The sequence below is a fragment of the Silene latifolia genome, chromosome 5, assembly GCF_048544455.1.
Source record: "Silene latifolia isolate original U9 population chromosome 5, ASM4854445v1, whole genome shotgun sequence".
NCBI lineage: Eukaryota > Viridiplantae > Streptophyta > Magnoliopsida > Caryophyllales > Caryophyllaceae > Silene > Silene latifolia.
The window spans coordinates 38,992,417-39,020,032 of NC_133530.1; the positions used below are offsets into that span (position 1 = coordinate 38,992,417).

The 27,616-nt window shown below is 34.6% G+C and overlaps 1 protein-coding gene and 1 pseudogene across 1 annotated transcript; both read right to left on the reverse strand.

The window, feature by feature from the left end:
- Positions 1-10,714: 10,714 nt before the first annotated feature.
- Positions 10,715-13,513, reverse strand: LOC141655251 (nudix hydrolase 16, mitochondrial-like; annotated as a pseudogene).
- A 7,753-nt stretch (positions 13,514-21,266) lies between these two features.
- LOC141657292 (amino acid transporter AVT1A) lies at positions 21,267-27,364 on the reverse strand. Its single transcript, XM_074464469.1, has 12 exons — positions 27,008-27,364; positions 25,316-25,575; positions 24,988-25,202; positions 24,535-24,558; positions 24,269-24,449; positions 23,967-24,186; positions 23,545-23,680; positions 23,433-23,456; positions 22,966-23,107; positions 22,817-22,860; positions 22,262-22,324; positions 21,267-21,666 (listed from the first exon to the last, which is right to left on the reverse strand). The coding sequence occupies exons 1-12, from the start codon at positions 27,199-27,201 to the stop codon at positions 21,574-21,576; spliced, it is 1,596 nt and encodes a 531-aa protein (XP_074320570.1). The 5' UTR covers positions 27,202-27,364; the 3' UTR covers positions 21,267-21,573.
- Between the last annotated feature and the right edge of the window lie 252 nt (positions 27,365-27,616).

Here is a 27,616-nt window from a genome sequence, read left to right on the forward strand (position 1 = left end):
ACCTAAAATAATTATGTGAAAGGACGATATTAATGAATTATCTTTATATAAAAATATGAGACGGAAATTAATTTAATTATATTTTAAATAAACCAAACTAGCGTCAAAACAAATTATAGATAGACACGGTTCTAAAATTATTATGACAACCTCAAACTCGGCCTAACCACCAACTACACATGGCCTCAAACTCGTGACTTAGCTAGGTCACTGCCTAGGCCACAACTAGTCCGACACGACCACCACCCGACTACCCATAGCCACCCTTCACCCTACTTCATAACTCCGACCCAAAAATCACCCAAAATGAACCCAAAAGATGCCTAAGTTCGACCCCAACTCCAGTCCTCAAATGCAAAGTGAAAACCCACGATGACGGCTCTCGTCCCCCAAAACAGAGTACCAATCGTCCCCTTAAGACTCCATTCTCGCGCCTAAAAACAGTCCTAGGCCGAGCCAACTAAGTCGGCATTTAAAACGGTTTTAGAGCGGAAATCCACAAGTATAAAGCAACTCAAAAACAGACCCTAAAGACTACAAAAATCGCCCCAACACAGAGTCCAAATTAGTCCAAAACAATCCCTACATGTCAGTATACACCGTCTCAACTATAAAACACACCAATTATCACCCAAAACAATCCATACATGTCAGCATACACCGTCTTAAATATACCACTTACTAACTAGCATCCCAAATGATCCCTAGAGGTCAGTATACACCGTCTCAAATATACCACTGACTAACCAGCATTCGAAATAAACATATTTTACAAGTAATATCGAGTAAACCATAATTGTTACCTTTTTCCGATTGAACTAATCATTTATGGCTAACAAATCTTCTACAAGACCGTCTATTTTAGTACATACAACCGTCTTATAATAAATAAAGCTGAAAATATAAATGGGTTTGTAAAAATACATGACGAAAATGAATTTTACTTACAACGGATTGACGAGAACGACGAAAGGAGCGCTATGGAACAAAAATCATTGATAACGGATGACAAACGGAGTGGCAGGATCAATTTAAAATAAAAAAAAATGGAAACAGAACGTAAAAGAAGAAAAAAGAAGAAAGAAGAAGGATGATGCGTGAGAAATGAGGGAGCAAATTGCACACTGCTATTTATTATACGTACGTTTCTTAAATCGTTAAGAAACTTCGATAGTTATTAAAACCGTTTCGAGTTAAATTTAACCGATTTAAGTAAAAGTTTCAGTAATAAAACGGAATCAATAATAAATAAATTTAATGAGTGAAAATAAAATAAACTCAGCTAGTTAACGTAAATAATACAATATCAGCTTGAATCGGAATTATTAGCGATTTTTACAAAACTAACGGATATTAATAAAAATTGCTAATTTAGTGAAATAAGCTCAAAATAGCTAATTGGACGGTTTTGTTCCCAAAATCCATCTCGGGTTCACTTAAAACAACTTTCATAAGGACTCGTAAAGAAACGGAAATTATTAAATAAATAAACTCGAACTAATTTCAATAAACTCGAACTAACTTTAAATAAACTTATTAATGATTATTAAAATTAACGTATCGAATTATGATGAAATTAATTAATTAGCTAAGCATATATATATAAATCGTTAAATGATGTAATTAAATTCAAAATAGCAATTAAAAGAATTTTATCCAACTTAATAAAATACGGGGTGTTACATGTAGTATCCTCGATCGAGTGAGACTTCACTCGGTCAAGTAAATACTCGATCGAGTGCCTCTGAACTTGGTCGAGTGACTTATTTGCTAAAGACTTTCTCGGATATTTTTTAAAGTCGTTTTATTTGTAATATAAATAGAAAACTCGTAGGTTATTATTAGGTTATGCTTTATTTTGATAGAAACTCTTAGAAAACTCATAGAACTAGTTGGCTACTCCTTATTTCCAAATCTAAGTACTATGTTCATTGAATCTTTACTCTTCTACGATAATTTGTTAATATTTCCTCTTTAGTTATTAATTCAAAGTTTCAATCTTTACAATTGATTTATTATCATCTCTCATATGTCTTTTATTATGTTTCTTATTCAAATCTTTGTTGTTTATATTACAAGCATGAATGGCTAAATTCTTTATCTAGGGTGAAAGGGGGTCTAGTATGTTAGAAGGGGATTAATAAATTTATTGTTAGTAATATCGCATGAATTATCGCCTGATTGTTGTCTTGCATCTAATCTATAATACCACGGTTTTTCTGAAGTTATGTTAGTCGGCCCTTTGGCTAACTCAGCCGAGTAATGTGTCATGTGTTTTCTGGTCAGGCTATTGTCCAGAAACACTCGGCCGAGTATAGTAATACTCGGTCGAGTACTCTTGGTACTCGACCGAGTATCGGGTCTGACGGGAATTATTTCCGCGGTTTGGTTAAGGACAATTAAAGTTATAAATCTTGTTTTAACAGTTTTATTTTTCATTTTACCAAAAACCTAATCACTTCTACATTCTCTAATCATCCCTAATCACTGCCAAGACCTTTGATCGTTCGTGAGTCTTTGTTCATCTCTCTCGCGTTAGTTGCGTCGGTAAGTCACTAGTCCTATATCTTTTGTTAGATTTGTCTTTTAGGGTTTTACCCTAGTTTTGGAATTGGGGAAAAAGGGTGATTGCATGTTGTGATTATATTGTTGTGATTGTTGTTACGTGAAGAATTTGTAGAAGAGCGATTCTAGCTTCCGCTGTAGACTCGTATTCATATCAGTTCTAAGGTAGGGTTTCCCTTCTCAGTTGTCTGATTAGTTGATTTAAGATGATTGTGATTGCATTGGCATGATTAGTATCGTTGTTGGCTTGTCTTTCTTGATTGTTGGAATTGTGGTGGATTGACTATGTTGGTGAGGTGCGTCCTCGGCTGAGTGGAGTCATTTTCGGAAATGGCTTCACGCCCTTGATTCGCCTCTTGTGGTTCCCGTCACAAAGGAGGATGTGCACATTAATGGACACGGGTTGTTGCTCATTGCGATGAGCGGGGCTTAGGTGGGCAAGGCTGCGGTCCCCCACTGGCGGAATGGATTATCTGTTCCGGCAGGTAATCTGGCAGGACTACACACTTAAGTGTGTAGTCGGATATGAGGCATGATTGGAATTGGAGAATGGTTGTATAGTTGTTGTTGCGGTTGTTCTTGTATATTGCTTATCTTAATCATTCAGTTAACTGACCCCGTTGTTGTTCTGTAAAACTCTGGTGATCCACTCGGGGATGGTGAGCAGATTGTTACAGGTGATGATTGTCTTTAGCTGCGGGGACGAGATGGAATGTCATCACTTTGAGTCTAGCTTCCACTGTTACGAGTTTAGAAGTTTTGGATTTTGATGTATTGAGATGTATACACTTTCGTTTTTGGTATTTCTTTGAGACGTTGTAATCACTAAACGTTATACTTTAATAAATGTTTTTGATCAATGGTTACTTTTGATATATTAATCTCGAGCAACCGAGATTGTAGCAGCTTCACATGCTAGGGTGGTCCTTGGTAAGGCACCTTGGTATGTGAGGGTGTTACTTAATTAATTGATTTAGGCAAAAATTATTAATTAGTCTAGCAAATTAGGATTTTTTCCAACTGGGTTAAGACTAATATAGGCTACGATAATCAGATAGAAATTGTTTAATGATAGCGATTGCATATTATTCTAGATCTAAAGGGCATAAACGATTTGATTGATCTAGTGACCTTAGATAATTCGATTGACCTTATAATTGATTAAATTACATCCCCAGACAACTAACCCAGTGAACCTAAACCCTATACCTTTTTAATCTTATTGAATTACATCTTCTTTACATCGCAATTAGTTATAGCTAAACGAACAAACCTTCAAGAAACGGTTACTCTAAGTCACTTTAAATATTAGAAAATAGAAAATTACTGCCTCCCTATGGATACGATACCCTACTTATCCCTAGCTATTTGTAACCGAAAATTTTATATCGCAAAATAAATGTAATACAAAATAAGAGAAAAATAAATTTTTATTAATATCAGAAAGTTTATGTGTACAATCTCTAACGCATCCTCTGATTCTCAATGTCGTAGTAGATTACGTAAACGTTGTCTATAGTAGAGGCGCGAACGTTGTATTTGAATGACACCTGTAGAGAATATATGCACTATATAGGACGACGTGTCGATTTATATTCTTGAGAGGGTCGCTGTGACCTATTCTCTCTTGAATGATGTAGCTTGAACCTGAATTTCTTGGGCAGGCGGCACAGTTTTGGTGTCCTTGTTGACTGCTTGCAGAGATGTCTTGCAGAGAGAATTCGTAGAAATTTAATGTCTTCTTCTCTCTGAAATTTATGATTATGATGTCTCACCTTGAAATGAATGGGAATGGCTCTACTTATAGAGTTTCAATTCCCCTTGGTAGACTTTGGCATTTACAGGCCCATTTATGGGTTTACTAGTGAACTTGGCCCAGTTTGGTTCTCTTTCGGGTTTAATGATCGGATAACCCATTTTGTAATCTGAATTAACCCGTATTTCATTTAATCGGAGCAAAAAAATAAATTAAATTGAGTTATAATTTAGTATTAACTCAAATTTATTAATTTATTTATTTATTCGGCAATTTAATAAATTTTCGGTGCCTACAAATTACCCCATCGGGATCTTGTCACATGCACTTCTAGTGTCTTGACGTTGCGAGGTCTCGATCCATTTTGCTTTGACTTGGGAGTCGATGATTAGCACCCTAACTTGTCGTGAAGGCAGCTTCACTTGGCCTGACTTGGAAGTCGATGAGTACCCAAACTTGTCGTAAAGGTAGCTTTGTTATTCTTTGACGTCACCCTGTCATTTTTTAGACTTGGCGGATGACATATTTTTTATACTTGATTTGAAAGTCATTAAGTATTCTAACTCGTCGTTACAGTAACCTTTCATTTTTTTAATGTCACCCTATCATTATTTGATTTGGCGGATGACCAAAGAAAATTCCGTGAGCAATTTATCTCGCAAATGCACTTGACTTTGGATTCACAAGTCCTTGATTAAATTTGACAAACAAAATAATAATGAACCTTATGATAACGTCGCTTTCAGTACGTAGTAACTAAAATATGGCCTTGACCTCAGTGGACCAAAATCTTACGTGAGAAGCAAGTATGCACCATAGGTTAAGAGGTAACCGTTAGTCGGTTTCCTTATTCCTTTCTTTTTTAATACATATTTTATTGAAAGAGAAAAGTCATAGCATCCTTGTACGGCTGCACTTAGGTAGAGTTTATGGAAACCCATTACCTATATATATATACACCTCAACAACGCCTACTCGACGGCACTTTCCGTTTTCTTCTGCAAATTCTTGCGCTGTTTTCTTCTTTATCAACGTCTTTCATACATCTACAGAACATAACTTTGTATGCTTGATTTCTTTGCATTTTTTATGTGCAAACAGAGCGTCACTGTTATCTAGGATCATCTCACCTCGATTTCTTGTGTTCGTCTTGATCGTGCAACAAACCCAACCGATACAGGTAAACTTTCATCGCTTTCCTTCTTCCTTGCTCTTTTTTACGTGTATTCTTGTGATTGTTTCCTTGTTTATAGTACTCCAATACGTCTTTTTTTTCAATTAAGCGTGTCCATGGTGTCCTATAAATCTTTATCATAATGTCAACAAGTAACATAATAAACTGGGTCGGCGGGGCCTGCTTCCTAGCATCTATAGTCGATTATTATTACTCTCGTTATTTCTCTACCTTTCAATTCGTTCAATATTTTGCTGCACCATGTTCACTGAGTAATCAAATCCAATGAAGTGATCTCGGACGGACATGGCCAAACACTTTAGTAGTAACGCCTTTGAAAACAGGCCAGTCTTTGCCTGAATCTAAACTCTGTCAAAGTTCGAATCATCCTGATACTTGATTTTTGTCTAGCATCGACCCGAATCTCGTCATGTTTCCTTTGTAAATCTGGCTTGGTCTTGACTTAGAATAACCCGCTTCTGGGTTCTCACATTCCTTTCTTTTCGAAACTCCAATCTTGTTCGGCAGTAGAATTCAACTTTGCTACTGTGATATAAGAGCCCTTGATCAATTTGTCACACCCTCTATCGCACATCAAAATTTGCTTGCAAAATAACACATACATGTCTTACAATAGATTGCATTATGCTTATTGCTTAATTTTTTTTTTTTTTTTTTTTGTGACATAAAGATGAAATTTTGATGTAGCTTAAAGACTAGACTTGATATTGAACTTTTCTTGCTCTGTTTCAATTGATTTCGCCTTCTGTGGTTGAGTTTTTTTTCTCTTACGGGATGACGACCACCATAATCAACAATTAAAAACACAACTTGCTAAAGGTATTGAGGCTGTAATATTTGAATTTGAAAAGAAGGGACCTCGATTTCGGCCGGCATTGCTCAAAATCCTTTTTTTTGTGTCAGGCTTCGAGCTTAAATTTCTGGGTTTTTTTTTGAAGTCGTTTTAACCCAATCACGCGCAAAAAAAATCATTTGAACTCAATTTCAGACTCGAAGTCGGGTTGATTTCCTCCCGAAAATCTTCAATTTGGCAGACTGACCAAGTGAAACTGGATTTGTACATTCATCAATTAACTTTGACCTGATTCAAGGTTATTTTCCTTTTTTTTATAGAGTAGGAAATCAATGTTGATGGAAGCAATGGTACAATGCACGTGTATGACTTACACTTACCCTCTGTTTTGTCTTTAATATCATTTGCAGCATAATACCTTCCCATTCATCTTTTGGTGGGGTCAACAAAACAAGTAGGAATTTTGTTTGTCGTCTTTCCAAGGTATTACTATATATATATATATATATATATATATATATATATATATATATATATATATATATATATATATATATATATATATATATATATATATATATATATATATATATATATATATAGGGTTGAGATCCTATGAGAACCCCTTTCACATAAGAACCGTGAGAACCTTAAGTTCAGAATTTTTATCACAAACGTTCAGAACCTTTGTACAAAAGGTTCATAACTTTTTTACCAAAGGTTCAGAGGTTGCCAGGTGGCAGAACTTGCAAGAACTCTCAGTCATTGATTATTGCATATGTAATTCTACGATCCAGATTATTCATACCATATAGGGGCTTAAATTCTCCAGTTCAAAGGTACAGATTATTGCACTTCTAATATAATTTTACGCTTCAAATTTCCCAAATGTTCTTAAAATGCTATGTTTGGAGGCTTTTAAAATGGTTATTGCAAGAACGTGCAGTCATTCTCGTCCGAGTAATTAACGGAGTTCTAGCAAATAATCATTGCTTGAGAATGACACGTGATATTCACTTCTTAGTTGTGAGAATGTTGTTTAAAAATCAGCTACTCTATTATAATAAAGTAAGTAAATTGTACGTAATTTATGCAATTTAATAACTTTGTCAAATGCTAATTATGATTAGAGATTGGCATTACCTGTGAGTTGGTTATGAGCTATTGAGAATCATAAGTACGAGTATATCATAGACAAAAGCCAAAAACTAGACAGCAATTCAATTGCTAGAAGTTGAGAAACTAATTGCTTTTTGTTTTTCAACTCTTTCTTCTTATTAAATCATTTTGTATTTTTTTTGTTGCTTAAACACAATAATGGTAGATGAAGACGATATACCTAGACATTTGTATTACTATATCTGCTAAAAAGCTGATACTTTGCGGTGACGCCAATGTATCTCGTTTTGTCAAATGGTTTAGGTACCAACGTTAATAGTTTCACCTCCTCGTGGTTTGTACTTTTGTCTAATTACTAGTTGTCTAAATACTAGATGTTTGTTGCAATCTAGAAAAAGAATCTGGAATTTGGTAACCGGCTCAATCTGCTGAACCTTTGGTACATAGGTTCTGAATTTTTAATATAAAGATTCTGCACCTTTGGGACAAAGGTTTTGAACCTGAGGTTCTCACGGTTCTCATGCAAAGGAGGTTCTTATAGGATCCTCAATCTATATATATATATATATATATATATATATATATATATATATATATATATATATATATATATATATATATATATATATATATATATATATATATATATATATATATGCATTACTTGAGTATACCGTGTATATTCTGCTCTTTCTTTGCTTGTACATTTGTTTGTTGGTTGTTTCTGAGTGCAGGTTATACATTTATTTCGGGCTAAGTTGTTGAAACGCAATCTACTCATCAACCTACGTGGATTCACTCTGGTCGGATCATTTTGACTCTTTTCGGAGTTGTCATGCAATGTACCTGATCCGTCGACCGCATGATGATTTGAAGCTATTCCGGTCGGATCATTTCAATTCTCCTTTGGAGTTATCATGCAATGTACCCGATACGTCGACCGCTTGAAGATGTGGAAGTTACTCCGGTTGGATCATTTCGATTCTCCTTTGGAGTTATCATGCAATGTACCCGATTCGTCGACCGCATGAAGATTTGGAAGAATATTGCCTGCATTTATGAAGATTTGGAAGAATATCACATGTATTCTGACTTTCTTTGTACATCAAATGGCTCTTCTCCCCTCCTTTATTTGCAGGTCACAATGGTACATCTCATTGAGCTATGTCAAAATGGTGTCACTTATCTCTCTTTTGTCGATGAAGAAGGTGATGCTGATGATTCTGGAACTTGCTTGATCAATCGCGAGTCCTTGCGCAATTTAGATGGTTCTGAGGCAAGCCTTGTTAACAATAAATGTTTTGAAAAAGAGATGTCGAAGAAACTGGAGACTGAGCTGCCAGACACGTCTGCTCATCATGTTTTGAAGAGTACTTTCGAAACGAAAAGTGATTCCTCTCATTATTTCTCCTTGCTTAGACGAGATATCATATCAGGCTGTGTGAAATGGAGTGGCTTGGATGACAAGGTAGAATATTCTAAAATATCTTAATTTCCAAAGATATTATCACAATATTTATTGATAATTATCTCTAAATAACTAAGATACAATAAATAAAAAAATATAGATCTCTTCCTAGGGTTTAGAGGAAATCATAAATGGATTAAGTCAAATGACCCCGTCTCCCTACTACCAAATTGTAGGTAGGATGAAATAAGTCACAAAACGACCCCCATCATCTCTCCCTACGAGAATAAGTCGATAAGACCCTCGTAGCCTATCAAAACCCTAACAACCTTTAGAATGGAATCAAGAGATCTACGAAAGTTGTAACCCTAAATCTTTCGATTATGAATAAATTCTTGTTTTCCATATTATTTTGTTCCTCTTCATTGTTTATCGCAGGGTATAAATTTTTATGGTTTACAAATTGGCACGCTCGGTGGGACAATTTTCGCTCTTCATCTCTATTCTCCAATGGTCAAATTTAGTAGCAAGTTTCGAGACAAAGTTGCAGCCGACATCAAAGTCTCTACAACCAGTGTCGGGGCATTTGTAGACAATAAAATTTTATATTTTAGCATCTATTTAATTATGGTATTTTCTTTGATTAAGGTGATATGACTGACCCTTGTCATTATACATAGTATATTTACGACACTTACAATAATTTTCAATGTGGACATATAACATAATAAGATATGCACCATCTTTAATATGTTCAAATAATATGAAATATATACACTAATGATAACATTTTTTTTTACCACGAATCTAATTATATTATTTTCATAATTTTTTTAACAATATTTTGTTGCCAAATGAAATGTAAAAGTGTTTATACAAAAATTAGCAACATCATTTTTATTATAGTAATAATTAAACGATTTTCCGCTTTATTTTCTATAGCAAAATATTATTTATGATACTTTCTTAAATTAATTTTTGATGATGTAGACGCACTAATATCGCTAAAATTAATTCGCCTTCAATTTTTTTTCCTTTTTTTTAATTATACCCCCTCCGTCCCAGTCATTTGTTTATCTTTTATTAAAAAAAGTTGAGTTGCGTAATTAATTCAACCCAAAGCAAGTTTTTTCTATATTTTTATTTGTGAAATATAGTTCAAGGTGGATTCAACTTTTAGTAATGTATTGAAAGAATATGGTGAGAGCTATAAACGCTGAAGAAATAAATGATGATTTTGTCTGTAAAATTTATTCTAACAATAATATCCAAAAATTTATTTAGAATTTGTTTGATGTTTAATGATTGTTTAATTTATTTTTAGATTGAAAAGCCAAATTTTAAGTATTGTGTTTAATGCTACAAATTCTTTCAACATTTTCTCTTGTAAATCGATAAATATATGATGATGTGACGTGCTAAAATTCTTTCAAAATATATGCTAAAGAAAGAACAATTAGTCTAGTTATTGTGATAAACCTATGATATTATTTGACTAAGCATGTCCGACAAACCTAAGATCAATATTATCAATTATGAATTTAAGATATTTGGTTGAGATGATAGGAATGAAAGTGAAGTGTAACGTAATATAATACTTGGTAAGAAATGTATTCAAAATCCCCATATCTATTTGTAATTATTTGATCTTCAAAATCCCGTATCTATTTGTAATTATTTGGCCGAATCCTATAAAATTTTAATTCTTTGATAAAGGTTAGCTACATTACGGGTTGGAATAAATTTAGAATTTCAACTTCATCCCAAAATGTAAACATTGGAATGGACTGAAACTTCATCTCACTCGGTTCCAAACCTCCACCCAAACACCCCGTAATTTAGTGTACACGTGCCCTACACAAGAACTTCTGCTAAATAAAAGATAACCAAGTTAAATCTTTATTTAAAAAAAAAATACTAATATTCGTCCATGTTTAGACCTCAACAATATTGAGTAAAAAATTTAGCCTAAAAGTGCAATCACTTTACTGTCTTCTTTACTCCAAACCCTATTAGTCTAGGAACCAAATAAGGAAGAAAGAAGATGACATGATAATTTTCTTTCAGCTACATAAAATATCCCCTCAACCAACTAATCTAAATTGTCGTTCTTAAACCCGGCTGTGACCTGGATGAGGTAATACCACCTCCGTCTCCTCATCGACAGTACTCGAGTCAACTCTATCAGAATGCCAATTCATGAAGTCTTCTTTGAGGGCTTGTCTCATCCATGGGTGCCGACAACATTCGAGAGCCTCAGGTATAGCCAACCAATGTCTTTGACGAGTACTTTGTTCAGGCCAATATTGAAGCTCCTCCTTGACTAATAATGCAAACATAAGGGCTTTGCATAGGCCCTCTGGGCTGAATTCGTCTTGTAGAGTTTTGCTCTTGAATTCGTAGTTGCCTAAAATACCCTAGAAAATGATAACACCATTTAGCAACAATACCAATTAATGAAATACACCAATTTAGAAAGAAAAATAATTGACAACCCTTCAACCTCAAATGATTTTAACTTTCAAACATGAATTATTGATTGAAACCGTTAATATGCAAAATAATGAGGAAACCGAGGTGGATTAATAAAACCAAATAATCAACCAAAAATAGGATAAAATTTCATAATGCAGAAGTAGAACACCAACAAAGCCTTAAGCCTCAACTGTTTTTGATCCCCTAACATGATTTGTTGTTTGAAACTAAATAATTACAAAAATGAAGTTAAATTATCGAGCTACAAATTGGAGAACAAAAGGATACCCAGGAAATAGGAGAACAACAAGAACATTATCTCGACATTGCAAAGACTTTAACCGCATAGAAGTTGTTTCAAATTTACCAATAATGAAATTTACATTGAGAACGCATCTGATTTAGAAAGTCATTTTGCTTTAATTCTCCATAATCCAGACCAAAGAGTTCGCGTCCTTTGTTCCATTAGAAATGGAACAGCCGAGGGCAAAAAATAGTTTAACTACAATTTAAACAAAGGATCACCATTTTCAAATGGTTCAACATATATTCAGACTATTAACAGAGAAAATAAGGAATCTTAGATTAAGGTTTGACTTCCTTACCAGTAGATCGCCTTTGACACCAGCTTCTTCTAATGCTTCACGTTTTGCTGCTTCCTCAACAGTTTCATCATTCTCCCAACCACCCTAGTTTCAAAAATGAGCGCAAATATATGAACTTCTGCATATACACACATGGGGTCTTCTATAACTTGCGGTAGTGCAAATTTCGAAGTGAACACACCCCACAACTGACAGTATTAAAGATAACTTCCAAATTATTCAGCAACTTGTGACAGTACAAATCTTCATCAACTTGTGTACTTCTATTTGCCTCAAAGGTTGGCCAATCAAGCACATCTTTTACATCACATTCAATCCATAACGAAAACTCAAAAACTTACTACTAATGCTTACTGCTATCAGGGATTTGCAATGCACAGTCCACATCGGTACAACTACTAAGATTGTTGTCATTGCGAAGACAACTTTATTTTATTTTTTCACTCTCAAAACAAGAAAAACCTAAAACACAATTTTCAATAATGTAACTCAAAAAAAGACCAAAAGGAGTAGAAGAACAAAACTCCATGACATATAAGATCAACAATCATATAAGTTTTTACAATATGAGAAATACATAAAAGAAACTAGATATTGGAAAAAAGTACACAATGACATCACCTAAAAAATGTCAAAATATAAGCATATTCGTCAACTAATACAAACAAGACATGTAAGTGTCTGAATCATCACCCTTAGTTTCATTTATGATAAGTAGACAGAAAAACATCGATGTTAAGTGCTTCAAAAAAAATCAACTTAGTTGTCGATTTTTCAAAATACAACAAACACCTCATTCATGGATGCCAATCCCAAGTCTCCAACCCCCCATTAAAATGAGTTTATGAGATAAAACGATTAATTCACTAATTATCCATCTAACCACAAGTGAACAAAAGGACAAACTCATGATTGATCCAACAGAAACAATTGTCGAAGTTAGAACAAAAAAACTATCTTAGTCTCGTAGATAATTAAAATTGTCAATAAAATTTATAATTTCATATTGGTTATTGGGTATTAAACGACTGTGAGTTTAATTTGTAAAATCGGTTAGAATATTCCTTATCAATGAGGGTAGATATGGAAAATTAAAACACGGAGTTTGGTTCCCAGTTGTGTCCACCTTATGATTAAGATTTTTTTTAAGATCTCTTTGTCGTCTCCCTTCACCAGTAAAGTAAGGGCATTGGTGGCCTTTTAGTGGAGTATCACTATCTTTCACTGAATTGAAAGAAGATACAAATGTCTTTTTGATGGTAAAAAGTTGCTAAGAGAAGCAATGAGGCATAAGGATGAATGAACAAAATTACAATAGGTAAATGGCTCTTATTGGGAAAAAATGGAGTATTATTTATGATTATTAACGATTTCACATGTCACCTATAAAGTTTAAAGTTGTATTGACAAGAGGTTTGCATAAGGATACCTTAGGAGACAGGAGACCTGGTCAACTTGCGGAATTAATCATAAGCACTTCAACGATCTTCTTAGATTCATCCTCGTCACATTCAGATGCACTTCTATATCTAAAGGGAATACACCTGCAATTATGATCCAATATAATAACAATATATCCAAGCACACTAAAATATCTTTAAAAGTTATTCAACTTTGTATATGAAACGACTAAAAAGAACAGCATCTCATTAGTTTAAGCTGTGGAAGTTAATATATTTAACTACTCCACACGAATCATTATTAAAAAGGTTGTGCACATTTGATCCATCATCCAGGCATAGGTTGACAGGGTAATGTAGTTATTGAACTTAACATAACTCATCACAAGCAAAGAATAACACAATGATTCACTGACACAAACTATCCAGCAAAAAAACAACCACAATTATAACTAAGCATGTTAGTGAAGGCAAAAGTAACAAAGATACAAATCAATAACATGATAGTATGCTAAATTAAATCGTTGAATGGAACCATTGATGTTTGGTGGGAAACAATGACGACTGGTGGCATTAAAGAGAAAAGATGAAACAATAGTATAACAGAGTAAAATGCGAAAAGGAAAAAAAAAATTGTTAAGAAAAATGAAAAAAAAACAAATATAAAATGACGAAAGACTTATGAATGAGAGACAATACTAGAATCATAGAATTTCATTAGAGAAATAAGCTCAAAGGGAAAACAAGAGAAAAAACAAATACAAAACATTTTGAAAGATAACAAAAAAAATTTACTCCGTAAATGATAAGCTAAAAAGAAAAAAAAAAAATCAAGCCGGATACAAAAAAGTAGTCAAAACCTATTATCCACTTAAATTCTTTCCCTCAATTCACCCTCTCTCAAAGAGTCAAAGTCCCACATTGTATCTTCTTCAATAACAAGCCAACCTACATTGCTTTTAATCATCTTTATGATCCATGATTTCAAAAGTATTCATTATTGGTAAACTCTTATTACTTCACGCCTATTCAAACCTTTGTAACAGTTTATCACTTGGTCTTCTCTCTCACATGACCAAGTCAACTTAGGAGATTCTCCTTGGTCTTGTCTTCAATAATAAAATTCCTTATTTCTCTCCGATCATTTCATTCTTCAATATACATCAAACCTTGAGATATATAATATATTCCTTCAAAAATCTCGAGATGAGAACCTTGATCATTTCATTGCACATGACCTTATTCTTATTCATCCAAGACCAAAAACAAAATCAAGAGATTCTTCAAAGTTGTAGCACTCAGAACGTGACCACAAAGGTTTGTCCTTGTAAGACACACAATTTTCCATCTTTTCACAGGCAAAGGAAAATTCATGTTTGGGTCATAAAGCTTCAGTCTTTACTAAGATCAAGAGCAATGAGTCCTAATTAATAACAAAAAAAATTGATGATGGACAATGCCTACAACCTAACCACCAAAGGAGAACCTTAAACACAACCTACTCCCATAATACATGAATACCTGTGATACTCCGACACGGCAGCTTACCGACGTGTCGCATGTCGATACGACACGATATGTAATACGACACGTGGTACGTACCCGATACGCTGGAAAAGGACACGACACTGGTACGGTGTTGAAGATGAATTGACACTGACCTGGGTTGTTGCTTTTTCGAAAAACTATCATCGAAAACCGGCAATGGATCGCCGGATTTTGCTGGAGATGGAAGACAAGAAAGGGTAGAGGCGTAGATAGAGAGAGAAGATTGTACAAGGGAAAAAGTAAGGCCTTTTGGTCTTTTCACACTGCTATTTAATTATATTTACACTTTCTCTTTCTTTGACAATTGTTTCACTTTCACGTGGGTGGTGCCTTGTTGTATACACCCTATTGAGATGTTGAAAAGTCAGAACTTTTCATTTCCCACAATTAATTAATTATAAACATGAAATATTTTATAGGTCCCACTTCAAAGAACCCAAACAACTTACAATTACTTCACTTCTCCCTCGAAATTTAACAATGCGGTGTCGTATCAGTATCTACAAAGTTGGTCAAGACACTCCTTTGACCGTGTCGCCGCATCATTGATTTTTCATAATCGCGTGTCTGATACGTCGATACGTATCGGATACGACACTCCTCTCACGTGTCTGAGTAACGTAGATGAAAACTAATAAGTATCCTACACCCTTCATCATAACTTTGAAACCTTAAGAAATGTGATGAATTCTTTTATATCCCGTGATAGCAAACTCGATTATTTCATAGCACACTACCTTAATAAGTAGGTCATTCAAGAGTAAAACTAAATATCGTAATTGTTCCAACACTCTCTAACCTTAAAAGACGTGCAATTTGCATCCTCTTACGAGCATAATATATTTCATGTTTGGGCCACAAAGTTCCAATTATATTACAAATAAAGAGCAATGAATCAATAATATGCAAAATTGTAAATTGACATTGCCTATAACCTAACCACCCAAAGATACTCTTAAACATTACCTCATCCTACAAAAATAGAATCTTCAATCCAAACATCTACACGACCTACTCCCTCTGTCCCGGTCATTTGTTGTCCTTTTCCATTTTGGGGTGTCTCAGTCAATTGTTGTCCTTTCTATTTTAAGAATGAACTTAATGAGCAATTTGATCATTTACACTCAAATTGTTCCACTTGTCATTTGGTAATTGGCTCCCTCCTCTTTTCTTGGTCTCTATGCCAAAATCTAAGGACAACAATTGACCGGGACGGAGGGAGTATATCTTAACCTATAAAGGAAGCGATATTGTTAATCTATATACAATACTATAAAAAGGTTAATTGAGGGGTAATTAGAAAATCCTACGTGACATAGTTCAATGACTTTCAATGACAAAAAATCACACATATTCTAAATCACCCTACAATAGATGTAAAAATGGGGAAAAAAATAATAATAAAAATACCCTTCATCTTCCAAACAAAGTCGTTTCTTCCCCAATTCACAAATCAATCAATGTTATATTCAATGATACAAATCAATAAATCAATATTTATGAATGCCGTTTCTTCCCAAATTCACAAACGGACGTTAAATTCATTTACACAAATCAATAAATAAATGTTTATGAATTTTCAATTACTATATTACAAATCAATGTTCAATTACTATATCAATTATCACTTGCCTCATAATCTTCATACGTTTCTCCAACCGGCTATCAATGGAAATCAATGTTTTGATTGAATGCTTCGTTACAATTTTCCTATTTAACTCCGACTGCTGCTTCACTAACCTACGCCGCCGGTAAATTCATCTTGCACCTTCAAACCCGCGTTTCGATTTGGTTTTTGGTTCCTATTGGTGCCGCCGGGATGTATACGTTTTAACTTAATTTATAGTTTGTTTGTGTTCGGTTGTAGACTTATTCAGTTTGTTTATGTATATTCCGAGCTACGATTTAATACAAATTTTGCAGGTTTTGGGCTCGACATACTAAAGCCTACGCTTCGCGGTGTACAAATTCTTCCCGTATAATCACGGTGTCATTTTATTTCGCATTCCAATTATCTAATTTGCCTAACTTAAATTCATATTTTAACCTTCACTTTATATGTTTATGAAAGTGTAGGATTCTTAGGACATCGTTTTTGCAAAGATTACAGGTTCGACACCTTCCTTTATTCCCATATTGTACTTCATTTGATATCTATAATGTGTGGTTAAAATAGTTTGAAAAAAATGCAACTCATGCAATATACAGAAAGAACGGTTACCCTGTCAAAGATCCCATATTGCTTTCAGTTGTACTCTATATAGTTGATTAGTTGGTTTATTCATCCGGCTATAATGTGTTATATTCATCTCATGTTTTTCCAAAATGTAATGACTTTTGTTTGGTTACTTTTACAATCGTGGCGATCGTGGACTTCTTGTGATAAATTTGTATGGGTTGATATGTAAGTATTTGTCATTCATTAACATATTATTAAGTGAAAAGCATCGGATCACCGTTACACAATACAACTTGCGCAAGACTAAAGTAACAAAACAAAAGTCCGACATGGCGGGGTGCAACACAAGAGGCAAAAAGCTACAGAGACAACTACATCACTTAACAATGACAGCATATGAAGAGCTGATATCAAATTATTGGAAATAGATCCTCTCCATTTCCTTTCTCTCAATTTCCTCTCACAATCTCCTTAAATAATAATTTCCTCTTTCACCCTCATTTCCCTTTATTTTTATGCGTAAATTTAGAACCGTTAGATGTTGTCAATATGCGATCCGGGCCATTAATAGGTACTTGTCTCTCCATTTCTTCCATTTATTTTGAAGAAATTGAGAGAAAATGGACTCCAAATAATTATAGTAGGAAAAAAGCCGCAATAGAAATAAGGACCAACAGAATGTACTGCCTACCTATGAATTTACCAATATTTTACAAGCTTAAAGCTTAATCAATAGTTTCCTTTCATTTTACAAGTTGAATCCTTCCGTTGCTATATCCACTCATGCAATATTGAGTAATTTATTATTCTATTGTGCACAATTATTATTATTAAAAAAAAAGTTGCGTATACACCAAAAAATGCTACTACTACCTAAAGAAAATCAATAAACTCCAAACAACAAAACGAAAAACATGACAACAAAACATTAGTCAACAATGCCCCGTGAATTTCATGGGCATTAGAACTAGTTAAATCAATAAAAGAATAATTGTATTTAATGTGAACGAAACAATTATACAACAACCATAACACCTCAAGGGCTCCAATAAATGGCTTTATCCTTTATAATACAACATATATTAGACAAGAGCCTATTTCAATATGACCTTAACAAACAATGAAAATGTATTAAAAAGCTCATCAAATGACTACTTCAAATGGTAAAGAACCTCCAAAAGGTTAGGAGTCATTTTGCTTTATTTCATCATAAGCGGTATTTTACAACCAAAGAATAACATGTCTTTCAGTTCCATCGGAAATGCAAATATATATTATAATCAAATTTTTTTGTACGAAACATTATAATTTGAATTCAAGTATAACAATCAAAAACTCAAGAAACAAACTAAATAACACAATTTAAATTAAACTAAAATAAAGGAATGTTTAGAAAATTACCCAGCAACAAGGCGACAACCATGTTCATAACGTTGTTGATGTCGACCAGTGCGGGCAACCAATTCAGACATTTCTTCTTCTTCTTCTTCTTCTTCTTCTTCTTCTTCTTCTTCAAATCCACCAATGCTCCTCATTTCTAACTAATCTCATATTTCTTTTATTCTTTTACTAAAATAAAACAAATTCACCTATCAAATTCCAAAAAAATTAGATATTTGCAATGAAAATTTAAACTTATATCATAAAATCATACAATTCAATCAACCTCATAAACTAATTTCCCTGAATTTTCAATTTGTATCCAACATTCTTCAAATTTCCATCATACTAACATTAAAATACTAAAAAAAAGAGTATAAATTTCTTGATTTCTGTGCATAAGATGAAGTTGGATGATTTGTAATTTGTAAATTACAATTAAATTCACACAATGCATCTTGAAAATGGAGAGGAAAGAGGAAAAGAGAGAAGATTGGGAGAAGTTAGTAGGGAAGGAACTGGTTCTATTTTAATTTTACCAACAAAATACTAAAAAAATTAGGGGGAAGAAAATGGGTGGATTTTGTTGAAGAACGGTAAAGGTTAGAGCCTGTGTTTAGTTTATCTCTTTATGAGAAAAATATGATTTTTTGCAAAACCCTTTAAATGGGGTAATCTACTCTTTTTTAGGGGATTTCTAAATAATCTATCATTCATAACATAAAGTAATATCCTTTCCTAATTCGGTCATGCAATTATTTTATTATATCAACGTATTTTATGGTGAAGTATCAGTCGTTTGATAAAATTTTCACAGTTTTCATCTTAGATAGTCCAGATCCCTCTTACCCACAATTTCTGGAAGTCCTTGGGGGTAAAGATAAAACATTGTGTCGTATTGTATTAATCGAGATAAAGTCGTTTTCTTTTATAGTGATTCTTTAAGTGTAAGTCGGATAACAATACCACCTTACATAATAGTTAAATTTTCACAACCGAGAAACAAATGGCATAGAATTTTTATTTCAATGACCATTGTTTTAGAGAAAAACTACTATCACAATCCCTAATACTAGTAGTACTTTACAACTTATCCAATTAGATACAGGAACTACAAGCAAGAAAAAAGTTAGAAAGAGAGAGAGAAAGATGAGAGAGAAAGTTTCTCTCAAAAGCTAGAAAAATTAGGGATCTGGAAATTTATTTTCTTATCTCCTTCCCAAGCTCTCCTTCGTCCTCCTTCTTCACTCACCATTTTTCATGACCATCTTCTAGCTTCTTTATGATTAGGTAGATCTTAGTCTTATCTTTAGTCCTTTAATCGAAAAATTTTCAGTCATATTTCTTGATTTTCTTCTTCCTAATGACTAGACTTTAAATTGCTCTCCATTTTAGCCTAAGAGAGCTTTTTTCAGTCTTATGTCTTAGTTAAGGGAGGTTTAAATCAATGAATTAATAGCAATATTTCAACAATGAATTTCATAAATCGACCAAAGTATTGTTGATTTCGTCAGATTAAAATTGTATCTTACTCCGTATGATGATGTACATGGAAGTTTTTAATCCTTTGGATTTATTAACAAATCTGAGTTTTTAATATCCTGAGGAGTTTGGCCTTTTGTTCCCATTGTTATATGTGTAGAATTTATATGGTTTTTTCTAAGTTTTTTATTGTTCTAATGAGTTTATTTTTTAATTCTTTTATGAGTTATTTTAAGTGACATCCTTTTTGGCAAGAGTCTCTTCTTTGTATCCTCTTATCTTGTTACTTCCTGGTAAGTAGAAATTCTTTGAATTTCGTTTACCGTTTTTATCCGCAAGGATGATATAGGTTGATTTATAATCATCCTAATTTCCTTACCTTATAAAAAAAAAAAAAAAAAAAAATAGATACATTTGATATTATCTTGTTTCATGGAAACAAGCTGAGAATCAGTCAAAGTGATTGCCTCTTGTATACTTCAATTTTTATGTGCTAAAAGAGGTCACCTCTAAAGTAAACACAAAGCAACCCACCTCATCAACCACATTTTCAATTCATTGTCAACACCTTATTCATGTTTTTGACTTTTTGTTAAAGATTCCGCGGGTGAATCCTTTTGCTTTTTCTCAATTGCAGTTCATAGACTATACATCTGAGATAGTACCTCTTATTGTTTATTTTCTAAGTTTTATTTTAAAGTTTTTGAGTTCTGCTTTAGTATCAAGTTTTTGAGCACATTTACTATAACATTACACTAAAAAATATAATATTGCTCAAAAACTATATTTATAAATGACAATATGCTCAGAAAAAAATGTGTATATACTCAAAAACTACAAGGCCTGAGGTACTACCTCAGATGCGTAATCCTTTTTCTCAATTGTAAGGCACGAAAGTAGATTACCCCATACAAAGAAATGCTCGGCCCACGATCCTCGACTGCAGGCTTTTCCGCAAGGGCAAGCTCGCGACAACCGAAAAATTCCTCTCCTTTTGTTTTATCTTTCTAAGAGCGGTCTGATCAAGTAAGAGATCAGACACGGTCTGACCCTCCAACACGCTTTCAAAGGGCGTCGGGACTCCGGTGCCATGTGCCTATGCTCCCTTGCCCGAAGAGAGCGCCTAAAAAGTCTTCATTTAGAGAAAGAGGAAAAGATGACGCATAAACTTATGAGACTGTCCTACATGATGATAGAAATTAGAGTTGGTTCATGGACGGAACAACTCATTAGGTTTATAAGACAGTATCATGGTGTCATGGTGGGCCTGAACAATGTATTTTCCAAAATTACAAAGCACGACCCACATACCCACCGCGACCCCACATGTCCGTGGGCAAAAAAAACATGCTAGCCTGATCTGCGTCCGTCCGAAGGCCGCATTTGATCACCTCTACTAAAAATGACAAAGTCGAGTTTAGCATTCACTACATCCATCTAAGAGGCGAAACACGCCCGTCACCAATAAAAACACTACTCCATATATCATTCTTTATAAACTTTGTAGGTTAAGATGCACTACACCTCTATTGTAAATGATTGAATAACCTACCCCCATATCTGAATGGTGATGGTTAAGATACCGAATTACATCTCTATTGTAAATGATTTGAATAACCCATGCCCATATCCGAATGGTGATGGTCGACAATTGTGATGTAAATAAGGTCAATATCTCTCCACAATCTGCTTTAGTGAAGAATACGTCCCCAAGGCAGCGCTGAAGACGCCCACTGCAACAATTGCACTGCTGATCGTTACCTGAAATCAAAAGCGATCAAATGATGTTACAAGGAGCAGTACCATGAACGTCGAAAAGTAAAATGCTGCATATACGCTTGTTTCAAGTGAATATTATTAGACCTTATGATTCTTATTTGATAAAGGGACAGTACACATTGATATGTTCGACCGTCTGACACCTCAGAACATATGGAAGCATTCATTTGTATATCTCAATCAGCTCTCTTGTTGGAGGCCAATAAGCTATTTATGGGTCCCTCTCTGTCCATGGACATGAATCACACTAGTTCACAATGGATCCGGCCCGTCCGGTCTTCAAAAGAAGTGGGTGTGGACGATGTTTTTTCACTTACATACGTCCACCTAGCTACTCCATCTCAAACCCACCAATCCTCTAGTGATCGCTACAAAATTCATGTTGGGCCCGGTTTGCGTCTGGGTGAAACCCACGTTTACTCACCTCTAAATTAACTCACACTGACAGGCGAGTAAACTGTGACTGTGACCTAACAGTTATGACATATGAGTTTGCTATTAAGGTGTGTAAGCTATCAAAGAAGTGGGAGGAAGTGAATATTCAAGCAGCAGAGAGCATTAAAGAAAGACTCCGTACCTGCGATTTTGTGGCCTTCTTCCCCACAATTTTTAAGAAGCACAAGGCTGGGAAGATCATAGACTGCACCACAACAAAACAAAACATGGAACATAGCTAAATCATTGCGTATTTGTGGAATTGTCTCTTCCAAAAACAAGTTCATTAAGGTCGATTCAAAAGGACTGTTAATAGTGAAATCCAACTAGGAAGAATCAAACAACAGCAATGACACAACCAAATGCCTCAGAAGACGGCCGGCCGCGTATGGTATGGTAAGGAGTAATCCAACGAAGCAATGAAAAAATACTACTTCGTAAAACATTACTCCCTCTATTCATTTGGATTCACTACATTTAAATATTACACAAGTTCCTACAAAAAGGAGCAAGTGGGAACACGAGTGCAAATGGATGAATATTGGAACTCACATACTTCAGAGGATACTTTTGTTCAAAATCAAAATTAACCCAAAATGAAAATATAGTCAACTGATCTAATGTTCCAATACGGAAAACTAATGATCAAAATGAATGGAAGGACTCGAAACATTAATAAGTTAATGTAAATGCATACCACTAGTATGCTAAGAAGAGATCCTATTAGCGCCATCACAAGACCTGCAGCCAGGGAAAAAATTGTTAGGGGTATATCAATAATCAATGTAATTAAGATTCCAGCATTGAAGAGAGGAGATGATCGTAGAGTTCCGATGCTTGACATACCAAAAAATGGAACAATGAAAGCTACACAGAGCGAGGAAATGACGAGAGAAGCCCTCAGAAGGTAAAAACACCAGCTGGAATTAGCGATATGGGGTGGCAACGCCTCCTCTATACCTCGAGCCAATGGGTTCAGCAGTAAAGCATATGTGTTATTGTCAAGGAAACAAATAGTCTCAAGTCCAACTGAAGGATACACTTGCAGAAATTTCAACTATGGTAGATGACTAGGCTAGTGTTTGGTAATGCTATGTTTTGTGGCCTCGTCTTAGAGAAACGACCTTGGTTGAAAGTAGATAGATTAATTCTTGTTTATCCATTTACAGTGGTCATATAATTTGCATACAAGATTGTTCATGTATTTCTTGTTCGACAAAAACGTGGCTTGTTATTTTGTTTGTAACTAAATAAACAAAATTTGAAAATGCAAACGGAATACCACCAGAAGGCTAAAATGGGCAATAAAAAGGATATTTTGTAAATGGGTTGATCACCTGCACAGAGAATTTGCAACGCAATTACACAAAAGCACACATTAAGTGCCAAGATAATTGGGAGAAAAGCTGTAAACATGTCACTTACAGTAGTCCAGAGAGCAACTTTAGATACAACAGCATGTTTCGGCATGTTTAGAGTGATCTGGGATGCTGTATCCTGCCCAAACATGAGATATCCCATGACAGCAACACTTCCATATATCATCACACACAAAACAAAACTGCAAAAAGTACAAGTAGCTGTTACAACCAAAATTTTTAAATTAGTTTCCAAAGAGATGATCTCATATTCTCATATTACTATAAGAACAACCCATTTAGCTAACATCTCAACCTATATACCCATTAACCAACAAAAAAACTGAAATCAAGATATAGCGGCCTCATTACAAGGATCAGTCTCATGATAATAGTATCTTGAGGCATGAGACCGTCTCATTTGAAAATTTGTATAATGTTGATATGACTTTCAACTTTCAAGGTGATTGATAACTTGATAATATATACCTTGCTATAAGTGCTGCAGTAAATTGTTTTTTGTTTGCCATTGACTGATATATGTTGGGGAAAACTGAATGTCCCGAGTAGCAGAATCCATATACACCAATGGCAAAAGGTATACCTCTCCAATTAACAAGTTTAGCAGTATGACTAAAACCGAGATGATCCACCGTCCCCAGAAACAAAAGGCAGAAAACGATCAATACCGTCGCAATGACCCCACCAGCTGCAGATTAAAAATCCACCAAATTAACGAATCATTTCAAACTAAATAAATAAGAAACAGAAGATGTCGATGGTTAGATCACCTGAGAGGTAAGAAATTACGCGTAAATCCTTCAACCACACAGTTGGCAGAACAATGAGGACAGTTAGCAGTGCAAAAAAGTGCATGGAATCAAGGTGAAAACCACCCCAATTTAAGTTAATTCCAGGGAATAGATTGGAAAGATTATCGCCTTCTAAAATAATGAATTCCACACAGTAAGACTGCAGAGAAAAACAAAATATTAAGCATCAGCTGATAAGAACTTCACAAGTAATTCTCAAACTAAGAAGATGCAACTTCGCTTACATATAGCTCCACGTACAAAACAACCTGCAGATTACAGAATAAAAAAGGTCAGTTCATAGCTCTTTTTCGGTCTCTCGATTATTAAACGTGGCAAAATTGATGGATAAGCAAGTCACTACTCTTGACATTGTAGAAAATAAATTGGAGGATACACCCTATAGGGCTATAGACACATGGCCTTCAGGCACTGGAAAGTTAAATTTTGTTTATTTTGTCCACTTTATGTTATTTAAAAACTTAAAATCCACAATTTTTGTGTTATTAACATATTTAAACTGTACAGCAGGGCCCCAAAAACAACATTCTCGGGACAGCCACTGGCTATGGGGATGGATTAATATCAAAGTTATATTACATAAAAACAGTACCCTTCAAGAAGAACCCATCCAGGGGAAAGAAAACACATACAAATTGCAAAAGAAATGAATGCAATTTAGCCTTAGATGAACTCACTGATAGAAATAGACGTCCAAATTTCCCAAATGCAGCTTCACCTATGTCGGGGTAAGTTACAATCCCGGCTCTACTTTCAAAACAATATCTCATAAGAGAAGCTGTATAGCAACATATTATAGCAAACAGGATTAAGAATGCCAAACTTAGCCAGCCACCTTCCCTAATTGTATAAGGAGTAGACAAGAGCCCAACTCCAGCCATAACATTTAAGCCTGCAGGATAACAAGCAGAGGTGAAGAGTTCAAAGGATTAACATGGTATTTTCGCTACAAGGAGAAAACAAACTATTGTAGTACGAGCATGAGGCTTACTAAAGGTAACTCACCATTAAATACAGTTTGAGTAAAGTTGCAGCCTTGGCCAATTGGTAGCTCTCCAGCTAGATGTTCATGCAATGACCCTAAGGCAGACGTTCTCGAAGGTATTTTGGCTAATTTGTCATATTCTTCTCTCTCATAATCAGATAGCAAGGGAGCCTTTCCATCAGGTTCTATGTAACTTCTGCTACGAAGACTCATGCTGGGACTTCGACCCAGCAATGAAAAACCCGGTGATGCAGCAATGGTGTAGGAGTCAGTTGTCTCTCTGTCACCAACAAAGGAAAAACATAAATATTCAAAGTCATAGGATTACTGTTCCTCTTCATCTTGATCTCTTGCTAAACTCAAACGTGGCTCTGAACTGCTTAGCTGGAAACTGGAAGTAGTACTAAATTATGACCGCAAATGAGATCACACAATAACTGTAAAGCTACGCTCGCCTCGTTGTCTATAGCAGCCATTACGGCTTTTCCAGGTGGTCGGTTGACTTTTAATTCATCAAAAGAAGATACTGAGAGTAAAATTGTGAGACATATTATTAAATTCATTAATGACTTCGTTTCTTACTCGTACACTTCCGAGAGATACTGAAGGAAGCGTCACGAAATGTAAGAACTTCTGAAAAAAAGAGGTAGCACGTGATCTTGACAGGTTGCAGGACTTGCAGCGACCAGCGCGCGCGCGCGCGCGCGCACACACACACACACACACACGGAAGAAAAATTAAAAAAACAAATCTGTAACATGCACTCATTGTTCTGAGTAACCACTCATGCTTTCAGTGAAAATGTGCTGAAATTGCTGAACTTAACACAGTAAAGACTAGTCTTGGATTTTGCAACATTGCGTTTCATTTTCTTTGCTGTATGTCGTCTAACTAAGAAAAAATCCAAGCTCATCACATAGATTGTTCCATCAGACAACTTAAGCAAATGCCAATAAAAGCCAACCAAAGCAAAAAGTTCCAAGCATTATCGACGCTTTCACCATGTCATGATGAATCTTTCCTCTAAATTCATAAAATTAGCGTAGCCTCACTTATGTTAGCTTGACTGGAGCTATTGTTCTTAAAGAGCCAGAATCAGCCATACTCAATTCTCGCAATTATTTACAATTTATCAGACAGCTTCATCCAGTCATATAAATACATATATATCTCATTACAAGCAATAACAATCAATATGACAGTTATACAGTAATATATAGATAAAAATGTTAATTAACCTCACCATAATACAACTGAAGCGATTGAGTAATCAAACCAACAAAAACCTAGTTTCTGCTGATAAGTGAAATCATTTGGCTAACAACAACAACAGTAACCATTGCTTTAAGGGCTCCTGCAAATAGCATGATAGGTGGTTGAACAGTTGGTTTCTCATCAGATGGGCATATTCGTGTTAGATTAAAACAGGACAAATAGCACCCCACTTTGATAGTTGCGACAAAATTTAGTCCCTAGGTATTCTTCACATCATTTCTTATCAATCAACTAAACATTCTAAAACTAAAACAAAAGAAATCCATAAATCTCTCTTGGGACAGCAATATCCGTCTTAAGATGAAAACGGGTCAAAGAAGCTCTTTTTGTTAGTCCCTAGACATCTTCCTTGTAACTTATCTACCATACTTAGACCAGTCTTAAGTTTAAGAAGGAAATTGAAGTTTTAAACATGAATTTGGGAAAGAAACCATACCTAAAACTTTGAGGCCAATTCTGTGAGGTAAATGCCTCAGCTGCATCACCATCAACATCATCATAATTATCATCATCATCATCATCATCAACATCAGTGTCACTACTATGAACAAACCCATTTTTCTCTAAATCATTTTCTTGTTCTTCCATATCAAATTGGGTATCTTTCTCATTTCCCGCCATTGGTGACATACCCACAAAAAATTACCAAATACCCAGTAATTAAAATATGAAAATAACCTCAATTTCAAATCAAAGTTCCCAACTTATGCTCACAAAGCAATAAATAAGGGTACAAATGTGTTAAAAATGTGTAAAATAATGTGAAGTTTATAACTTTATGTTAAGGCGGTGTGATTTATTTCTTTATTTATTTAGATGAGATAATATGATAATGAATGTGATTGAGAATGAGAAGACAAAAGTTAAGGACAAATGGGCGAAATTTAGAAAGAGAGAGAATGGTGACAGAGAGAAGTCTAGAGGAGATGACTGATTTTAAAGGTGTTTTTGATTGGTGTTTTGGACCGTTGCGCCATTGATGTCTTTACAATTGTTTTGCTATGTTTTTATAGCTACTCTTGAATTAATCATGCTTTTTTTTATA

Coding starts and splice junctions, on each gene's coding strand:
- LOC141657292 (XM_074464469.1), bottom strand. CDS start 27,201: ATGTCACCAATGGCGGGAAATGAGAAAGATACCCAATTTGATATGGAA. Junction 25,576..27,007: donor AATTGGCCTCAAAGTTTTAG/GTATGGTTTCTT, acceptor TGTTGGTGACAG/AGAGACAACTGACTCCTACA. Junction 22,325..22,816: donor CTCTTCTTAGCATACTAGTG/GTATGCATTTAC, acceptor GTTGTGGTGCAG/TCTATGATCTTCCCAGCCTT.